This window comes from Gekko japonicus, unplaced genomic scaffold (genome assembly GCF_001447785.1).
Source record: "Gekko japonicus isolate JY-2015 unplaced genomic scaffold, Gekko_japonicus_V1.1 scaffold3521, whole genome shotgun sequence".
NCBI classification, from domain to species: Eukaryota; Metazoa; Chordata; class Lepidosauria; order Squamata; family Gekkonidae; genus Gekko; species Gekko japonicus.
The window spans coordinates 92,106-102,288 of record NW_015170380.1 but is presented as its reverse complement, the minus strand read 5'-3'; the positions used below and the strand labels follow the sequence as shown (position 1 = coordinate 102,288).

The 10,183-nt window shown below is 51.5% G+C and overlaps 1 protein-coding gene across 1 annotated transcript in view; it reads left to right on the top strand.

Moving 5' to 3' along the window:
- Positions 1-10,183, top strand: part of FCHSD2 (FCH and double SH3 domains 2) — an 86,412-nt gene that overhangs the window by 29,255 nt on the left and 46,974 nt on the right. The window contains exon 4 of the mRNA XM_015418253.1: positions 7,939-8,055. Within this exon, the coding sequence (XP_015273739.1) occupies positions 7,939-8,055 (117 nt within the window). The remainder of the gene's footprint in view (positions 1-7,938; positions 8,056-10,183) is intronic.

Genomic DNA, 10,183 nt, shown 5'->3' with positions numbered 1-10,183 from the left:
AGGTCTGCTTTTGAGAGTACAGCACTGAGAGAACTTGGGATTGACCCAAAGTCACCCAGCTGGCTGCATGTGGAGGAGCGGGGGACTCAAACCCGGTTCTCCATATCAGGGTCTGCCACTCTTAACCTCTACACCAAACTGGCTGAGACTTTCCTGATGTTGCCTCCTGGCACTGGGACTCAGAAGATGACTGCCTCTGAACGTGGAGGTTCACCTCGGTCCTCCACGGCGAATAGCCACTGATACCCCCTCTCCTCCGTGAATCCATCTCATCCCCTTGTAACAGAGGAGGACTATTATTAAAGGTGGTACAATAGCTTTTGAGATTCTTGGAGATGATTTTTGATATTTTTGATTAAGATGATTTATTATATATGTACAAATTATTGTAAAAATATTTTTTGCCCTGATAAGAACCTCAGAAGAGCCCTGCTGGGTCAGACCAGTGAGGTCCATCCATTCCAGCCTCCCGTCTCACATGGCGGCCAGCCAGTTCCTCTGGAGGGCCAACAACAGGGCAGAGAGGCTAAGGTTCTGATCAGGGGAAGGCCTCGGCCTCTCTGGCCTGTGGTCGGCCCTTCAGAGGAACTGGTTGGCTGCCGTGTGAGGCCGGAGGCTGGAATAGATGGACCCCAACTGGTCTGATCCAGCAGGGCTCTTCTGAGGTTCTTATCAGGGGAAGGCCTCTTCCTCTCCGCCCTGTTGTTGGCCCTCCAGAGGAACTGGCTGGCCCCTGTGTGAGACTAGAAGCTGGACTAGATGGACCCTCCCTGGTCTGACCCAGCAGGGCTCTTCTGAGGTTCTTATCAGGGGAAGGCCTTGGCCTCTCTGCCCTGTTGTTGGCCCTCCTGAGGAACTGGTTGGCCCCTGTGTGAGACAGGAGGCTGGAATAGATGGACCCTCACTGGTCTGATCCAGCAGGGCTCTTCTTGTGTTCTTATAAGAGGAAGGGCTTGGCCTCTATGCCCCATTGCTGACCATTTGAAATAACTGGTTAGCAACTGAGTGAGGCGGGATGCTGGACCAGATGGACCACTGGTCTGATCCAGCAGGGCTCTTCTGACGTTCTTATGGGGTTACGGCTTCCCTGAGCCATGGATCTTGAACCAGTCGTTCGAGATCCAGAGGCGCATCACACCCAAACTTAAGATGGACGGCACAAGTAATATTGCCGCACTTCTTCTTTTTTTAAAGTTAAGGATTTAAAAAAAAAAAATTTAAAAAACCAACCCTATGCAGTAAAATATCTAAACCTGGGTCCCAGGCCTGAAAGGGTTGAAGGAGCTGCCACTTTGAAAGCAGCAAATTTAAAAAAACCCGTTACTTTAGAGTCGTTGCCATTCTCCTTATCCCGGTTTCCTTTTAGGTTTTATGGAATGCCTGGGAAGGTGTTGAATAGATAAGTGAACAAAAATAATGTCATTAGCAAAGCTGGTTTATTTATACACGGCCCCGAGTCCCTTCATTCTGTGGGACTAAGAAGGCCGTGAACTGTTTTTTTTAGCAGCGAGATTCCCCCCCCCCTCCCTTTGCTGTCATCCTCAGACAATCAGGGAGCCTTTCCTTACGTGCCAAAAACTCTTTCAAAGATGCTCCTTCCTCTTCTCCCCCCCCTCCCCCCAGCACTGGGGAGTCCGTAACAAGAACCTTTCTTCTGATTCTCTTTAAATGCCAGCGTGTTGCATGTGAGAAATGCCGGATTTCTAACACAGCTGCTGTGATCGTTGGCTTGTCTACACAGAACGGGGGATTGTCGGGCGCTTTTGTGGACGTTTTCCCAGTGTGTGTGCACTTGTGTGCCCACACTGTTAGCAGAAGAATACATTATCCGAGATTATCCTCCGACAGAGGAGTTTCCGTCAAAGAGACGCGGCATCTCAGAGCCCCGAAAAGTGAGTTGTGAAAACATGCTGAACGAGAGGGAAAGCAATGCACGAACTGTGCATTTCTGCCCATTATATCGACAGGAGTTTTGGTCGTAAGGCGTGGCTTCTCCCTGGGCTGAACTGACCCAGAAGCCTTGCGTTATGTCTGCCGAGCACTGGCTAAAACTTTCTTTGGCGTCCTTTGTGCAGTAGTTGGCACTCGGGTAAGGATTTCTGTCGGGAGGACCAACCACCTGGTCTTTTCCCTGGACAGCTTTAAAAACCTGGCGAGGAGGTCTCGTAATCTGAGCACTTCCCCTCCCCCCGAAGAAACATTCAGATGAGAAAATAAAGGGCCAATTCAGCTTTATTTAAAGTCGCATGATCTCGCATTTGAGCGTGGATACATATTTAATTTTAATCGAATTTTAATCGAGATTATATAATAAATTAAAAGAAATACAGTAAATGAACAGAAATATTTGAAATAACGTTCAACTGAAACGTTGACACGCAGATCAGTTACATCAGTTGTGCAGCTCTTGAGGAGGAGGAAGGGTTTGCCAAACTCTGTTCATTTGAGATAATAGTCTTCCCTCTTTTTTAAACAAATTTTTAATGGGAGAGGCTGTGGGGCTCAGTGGCAGAGCCTCTGCTTGGTATGCAGAAGGTCCCAGGTTCAATCCCCGGCATCTCCAGTTAAAAGGATGTGGCAGGAGGTGATGGGAAAGACCTTTGCCTGAGACCCTGGAGAGCCACGAAGGAAGGCTGTAGGTCAGTGGAAGAGCCTCTGCTTGGCATGCAGAAGGTCCCAGGTTCAATCCCCGGCATCTCCAGTGGGAAAGGACCAGGCAGGAGGTGAATGGAAAGACCTCTTTGCCTGAGACCCTGCCAGTCTGAGTTGGCAAGACTGACGTTGATGGACCCAGGGTCTGATTCCGTATAAGCACTTCTCTGTGCTTTCGCTGTGACCCAAGCTGGGAGTCTCAAGACTGAAAGTAAATCTATAATTAGCTCGGCTTTTGGACTCTTATTTGTCCTCTCCGGCCAAGAGAGGGGAGGGTTTGTTTTTCCTCCTCCTGGAATGAACTTGGGTTGGAACGAAGGCCGACCGATAAACACTGGCAGTATCCCTGCGCAAATGCCTCTCTGCTGGAGTCCAGTATGTATCAGTTAGCAGGGCTTGGGCGGGGGGGGGTTTTTTCGGTGGGGGGGGGGGGGGGGGGCGTGTTTCAACAACTTCTGGAATTCTTGTCTCCAGTGGGCTCCGGCAAAACAGGCTATGAGCTTTGGTTAGCCAGCATGTTTGCTAAGGGAGGAGAGGTTTATCCCAAGCAAACAAGGAAGCTCCGTCAAGAACGGCATGCCACCTGAGACCGGCCTTCCCTGTGTTATCTGAACTTAGAAGAAATCTCCATGGCCGTACACCAATGGAGCTGCGGTGGCTCAAGTGGTTAAGACCCTGAACTGCAGGCTGTGGAAGGTCGGTAGTTCAGCAGTTCGAGACCCGAGTGTGCCGCATGACGGAGTGAGCTCCCGTCTCTAGTTCCAGCTCCTGCCAACCTAGCCGTTCGAAAGCAAGAAATTGCAAGTAGATAAATAGGGACCATTTCGGTGGGAAGGGAACAGCGTTCCGTGCACCTTGGTGTTTAGTCATGCCGGCCACATGACCACGGAAATGTCTTCGGACAGCGCTGGCTCTTCCGCTTTGAAACGGAGATGAGCACCGCAACCCTAGAGTCGGATTCGACTGGCTTTCGAGCAAGGGAACCTTTAACTACACCAATGCAGGGAGCAATGCATTGGTAGGAAAACGCCAAGCAAAATCTGACCTGGTACCCAGCGGAAATGATTAGCTTGTGAGCCCCCCTCTCTTGAAAATGTTCAATGAGGGGGAACCGTTCTTTGGGTAACAGCTTGTCCTTGACTAGCTTTGCTTCCCGAGAGAGGCCACCTCCTCTCTCCCTGGTGGTGGAAAGTGTTGTCAAGTCGCAGCCGATTTATGGTGCTGCTGTTGAGTTTTTAAGGAAAGAGAGGAACAGAGGTGTTATGCCATTGCCGGCCTCTGTGTAGCAACCCTGGACTTCCTTGGTGATCTCCCACCCAGGGTTCATTTCCTGCAGGAGCGCACAGGAGCGGAGCTCCGGCAGTAAAGAGCCCAGGGGGCGGGCACATGCAACAAGCCCCACCCCCTGCTCCCAGCAGCCCTCAGTCAGAGCAAGAAGCAGCCAAGTAAGTTGCAGAGCACCCCCCCCAGTCCAAAACAGTCCAGTGGAGCCTTTAAGACCAAGTTTTATTCAGGTACAAGCTCTCCCTCCTCTGCAAGGACAGATCTGCATGTTCCTTCCCCCCCCCCCCAATAGCTAGCAATCCAAAACAGTCCAGTGGAGCCTGAGCGGTGGGTGTTGCCTTCTGACACACTTCCGGTGATGTCATGGGGTGTGGCATATGCAAATAAATTATGCTAATGAGTTATGCTAATGAGCTCCTGCACCTCTTTTTCTACGAAATGACTCCTGTTCCCATCCAAGTATCAACCAGGGCCAACCCTGCTTAGTTTCTGGGATCTGACAAGATCGGGCTAGCCTGGCTTATCCAGGTCAGGGCAAAAGGTATGCAGAGGTGGTTTGCCCTTGCCTGCCTCTGCATAGCAACCCTGGACTTCCTTGGTCGTCTCCCATCCAAGTATTCACCAGGGCCAACCCTGCTTAGCTCCTGAGATCTGATGAGATCGGGCTATCCTGGGCTATCCAGGTCAGGCCAAAAGGTATACAGATGTGGTTTTGCCATTTCCTGCCTCTGCACAGCAACCCTGGACTTCCTTGGTCATCTCCCATCCAAGTATTCACCAGGGCCAACCCTGCTTAGTTTCTGGGATCTGACAAGATTGGGCTAGCCTGGCTTATCCAGGTCAGGCCAAAAGGTATACAGCGGTGGTTTTGCCATTGCCTGCCTCTGCGTAGCAACCCTGGGCTTCCTTGGTCGTCTCCCATCCAAGTATCGACCAGGGCCGACCCTGCTTAGCTCCTGAGATCTGATGAGATTGAGCTAGCCTGGGCCATCCAGGTCAGCGCAAAAGACATTCAGATGTGGTTTTGCCATTGCCCGCCTCTGCGTAGCAACCCTGGGTTTCTTTGGTGGTCTCCCATCCCCAGTACTAATCAGGACTGACCTTGCTTAGTTTTGGAGATCTGACGAGATCAGGCTAACCTGGGCCATCAAGGTCCGGGCAAAAGAAATGCAGAGGTGGGTTTGCCATTGCCTGCCTCTGCATAGCGACCGTGGACTTCCTTGGCGGGTCTCCCATCCAAGTACCAACCCGGGCTGACCCTGCTTAGCTTCCAAGACCTGATGAGAACAGGCTAGCCGAGGCCACCCAGGTCAGAGGGAAAGACACACGGAGGTGGTTTGCCATTGCCTGCCTCTGCACAGCAACCCTGGACTTTGTGGGGGGTCTCCCCTCCAAGCGTGTGTGTCGTGTTAAGTGCCATCAGGTCACCTCCAACTTCTGGAGGCCCCACGAATTAATCACTTCCAAAACATCCTGTGGTTAACCGCCTTGCTTAGAAGTGGCAGAGCCTCTGCTTGGCACGCGGAAGGTCCCAGGTTCGGTCCCGGGTATCTCCAGTTGAACAGGGCCAGGCGGTAGGCGATGTGTAAGACCTCCGCCTGAGACCCTGGAGACATGCTGCCAGTCAGAGTAGGGCAATGTTGTCCTTAATGGACCGAGGGTCAGATTCAGTAGACGGCAGCTCCATGTCTTCCAGGAAGAACACGATCGAAACGAAGTGCCTGCCCATCAGAAACAGACAACAGGGCGCAAGTCAACTGCTCTTGAGGGTTTCTTCTTCTTCTGTTGTGTGGCAGAGATAACGGAAAGATGTTTGCAGGAAACGATGCAAGGGAGAGCAGGATCATACTCTTTTCGTTCTTAAAAAAAAAAATCACACAGATAACATACCTGAGGGGACCGCCTTTCCCCACACATACCCCAGAGCAGTGTTCCCTCTAAGCTGTGGAGTCTTGTGAGCAGAAATTCCACTTTGTGAGCTACTGGCACTAAAGTGGTGAGCGAGCAATTTGGCTACTGCATCAGTTCATTTACTCTGGAGCCATCCTTCCTGAGCTAAGACAAAAATGTGTGAGCTGGAGGCTAAAAGACCGTGAGCTAGCTCACACTAACTCAGCTTAGAGGGAACACTGCTGTCTGGGGCACAACACGGGCTAGTGATTCCAGGCCCCAAACAGGCCAGGCTCACCGCTACCAGGGCCAGGGCCTTTTCGGTGGCGGCTCCTACCTGGTGGAATGAGCTCCCGGAGGAGATCATGGCCCTGCGGGACCTTGTACAGTTCCGCAGGGCCTGCAAGACGGAGCTCTTCCGCCAGGCTTTTAGTTAGCAGCCGCCCACCACTACCACCAACTATTATTGTTAGTAACACCGGGGTAGTTGGTTGGCCCCTATGGAGATCGAGCCACCGTAGCGTACGAGACAGATACGGCTGAATTGGGACTTGTGTCCATCTACGGGATGCCGTCTTCAGTGTGATTGGAAGATCATTTCTATGTTGAGCACTTCAATCGTAATGATATGGTTGTTTTATCTGGTTTTATAGGTTTCATGTACTCTGGCACATACTGCCTTTAAATGTAAGCCGCTCTGAGCCCGTTCGCGGGGAGGGCGGGATAGAAACCCAATAAATAAATAAATAAAATAAACTTAATCACTGGAAAGAAGGACGGGGTTTAAACCACCCTCCTGTCCAGCGCGGAGGATTGTCTTATTATTTTGCCTTCTAGCATATGACGATGCCGAACTGGGGTGTTTTTATTCTTTGGGACCTGCTCTTTCTCAGTGATTCTTTTGCTTTCCTTGCATATGGAGTGCTCTGGTCGGTTCATGCGTATCCATCTGTCGCACAGACCATCCCCAAACATCCCTTGCTCCGGACTTGAGTGCTCATTCGCGCACCGTGATCTTCCCTTCCCAGATTCATCTCCTCGGTGGGATTTCTGTGACGGGACCCATGGTGCGAGAAACATCCCGTAATGGGGACACGAGCAGAACCATTGCATGTGCTTCGGTGGCCGGGGTGTGTGTGCTTTGCGTGGGAGAAGGGAGGAGAAACAAGAACGGTTGCCCACGAGCGGCGAAGGCATGAGCCCGCTGGGTATCTCTCGCGGACGTCTTTGAAATCGTGCTTATTGTACCGTCCACGTCCTCACCATTCTGCGGTCGCTTTGCGAAACAAAAAAAGACCTCTTTGGGAAATGCAACATGAGATTTTTTTGAAAAGAACTGTATATTTCACTCTTGGCACTCTCCAAAATTACCTGCTGGCTTGAAGAGCTTAATTCTGCTCCGTGTTCCATTCTGCTTTGGAAACCTCTCAATTAAGGGGACAAAGAAAAATATGCACCCATTTTCTGAAAAAAGCTGCTGCCGTGAAAGGCAAATGACCCTGTGATGGCAAGATACTACTCCCCCCACTCTTGCCACTCACCCACCCAAAATAAAAACCCCAGTTTGATGTCGTGGTTAAGTGCGCGGACTCTAATCTGGGAGAACCGGGTTTGATTCCCCATGCCTCCACTCGCAGCAGCTGGATGACCTTGGGCAAGCCGTAGTTTTGACAAGAGCTGTCCATGAAAGGGCAGTTTCTGTCAGAGCTCTCTCAGCCCTGCCTCCCTCACAGGGTGTCTGTTGTGGGGAGAGGAAGGGAAAGGAGGTTGTAAGCCGCTCTGAGACTCCGAGTGAAGGGCGGGGTATAAATCCAATTATTATTTCTTCTTCTTCCTCCTCCTCCTCCTCCTCCGACTCTGTGACAGACCCGATGGCTAAACTGGGCTTTTCCTCGGTTTCAAAGTTCTCACCGTGTCCCTTTCCATCTAAGAAGTAACTGGGAGATTCCCCCCCCCCGTGCCCAGAGCCTTGTGTTCCGCGAGCTAAATAAAACTCTTCAGTAGATATAGCGGGGGTGTCGGGGGGGGGGGGGGGGGATCAGGGGTGGGGAGCCCACCTGTTTGCTGTCTTCACTGTCCTCTCTCTCTTGTTTTTGTGTGTCTGCATTTCAGAGCCGGCAACTGGAATCGGAGACGGGGACGACGGAGGAGCACAGCCTGAACAAGGAGGCCCGGAAATGGGCCACGCGCGTGGCGCGGGAGCACAAAAACATCATCCACAGCCAGCGGGTGGGTGGGCCACAAAATAAACACGCACCGCACGGAGGGGGGAAAGGGAGGTGGCCACAGCCGGGCAGAGAGGGGCTTAAAAGGCCTCTCGTTCCTCCCTGTGCGTTGCCAGGAGTGATCTCTTTACTAGATGGGGTCAGGAAGGGATTTTCCTCCAGACCAGATTGGCCCAGGGATCCTGAAGGGGTTTTTTTTGCCTCCCTCTGCCCAAAGAGCAGGGGTCAACACCAGCCATGCTCCCCCTAAGCTGTGGAGTCTTGTGAGCAAAAATTGTACTCTGTGAGCTACTTGCGAGTGAGCGATTTGGCGACTGCATAACTTAGTTTGCTCCGGAGCCCTCCTTCTTGAGCTGAGACAAAAATGTGTGAGCCGGAGGCTAAAAAACTGTGAGCTAGCTCACACTCCGCTTAGAGGGAACACTGGTCACCAGTGCTCCCTCTAAGCTGTGGAGTCTTGTGAGGAAAAATTCTACTTCGTGAGCTGCTGGCATTAAGGTTGTGAGCTAGCAATTTGGCTACTGCATCAATTAGTTTGCTCTGGAGCCCTCCTTCCTGAACTGAGACAAAAATGTGTGAGCCGGAGGCTAAAAAACTGTGAGCTGGCTCACACTAACTCAGCTTAGAGGGAACACTGCTGTGAGCTAGTTGTGAGCGAGCGATTTGGCCACTGCATAACTTAGTTTTGCTCTGGAGCCCTCCTTCCTGAGCTGAGACAAAAATGTGTGAGCCGGAGGCTTAAAAACTGTGAGCTAGCTCACACTCACTCAGTTTAGAGGGAACACTGGTCACCAGTGGTCCCTCTAAGCTGTGGAGTCTTGTGAGCAAAAATTCTACTCTGTGAGTTAGTTGTGAGCGAGTGATTGGGCTACTGCATCAATTAGTTTGCTCCGGAGCCATCCTTCCTGAGCTGAGACAAAAATGTGTGAGCTGGAGGCTAAAAACTGTGAGCTAGCTCCCACTCAGCTTAGAGGGAACACTGGATGTTCCCTCTAAGCTGTAGAGTCCTGTGAGCAAAAATTCTACTTTGTGAGCTACCGGCATTAAAGTTGTGAGCAGTTGATTTGGCTCTTGCATAATTAGTGTGTTCTGGAGCCCTCCATCCTGAGCTGAGACAAAAATGTGTGAGCCAGAGGCTAAAAAAATTGTGAGCTGGCTCACACTAACTCAGCTTAGAGGGAACAGTGGCCACCAATGCTCCCTCTAAGCTGTGGAGTCTTGTGGGCAAAAATTCTACTCTGTGAGCTGCTGGCATTAAAGTGAGCGGGCGATTTGGCGACTGCATCACTTAGTTTGCTCTGGAGCCCTCCTTCCTGCGCTGAGACAAAAAGGTATGAGCCGGAGGCTAAAAAACTGTGGCCTAGCTCGCACTCACTCGGCTTAGAGGGAACACTGCTGGTCACCAGCAGAGTGGTGATGGAGCAGCGTTTCCTGCATCGTGCAGGGGGTTGGACTCGATGGCCTTTCGGGGCACTTCCGGCTCTATGCTTCTTCGTCTTTAAAAACAACAACAACAACAACAACACCAGAAATAAGATCTGTTCACGAAAACCCAGTCCTTTTCCTGGAAGCGTTGCTGCCACGATGCAGTTATTTCCCATAATTACATAGCGCCCTCAATGCACATGGCAATGTGTAGGGTAACAGAGGCCAAAGGGCAGGTCTCTGCCCCTAGGCGCCCGTAGACTAGCTGTTGACAGCAGGGGATGAGGGAAACGGGGGATGGGGAAACAGAGTGAGCAAAGGGGGTTTGGGCTGGAGATGCTAGCAAAGGAATGGCCCAAAGGATTCACCGTGAGCTCCCCCTCAGCGGCAGTCTTCAAGCAGCTGCTGGGCAAACGCTTGTCAGGGATGCTCTAGGCGGATCCTGCATGAAGCCGGGGGTCGGACTAGATGGCCCCTTCCGACTCTGTGATTCTGTGTTTCTAGCAGAGAGAGATTTGCAAAAGGGTTGGACTAGATGGACTATTGATCTGATCCAGCAGGGCTCTTCTGATGTTTTTATGAACGGTTCAGCCTCTATGCCTTGTTGCTGGCCCTCCAGAAGAACTGGTTGGCCACTGTGTGAGGCAGGATGCTGGACTAGATGGGCCGCTGGTCCGATCCAGCAGGGCTCTTCTGAGGTTCTTTTG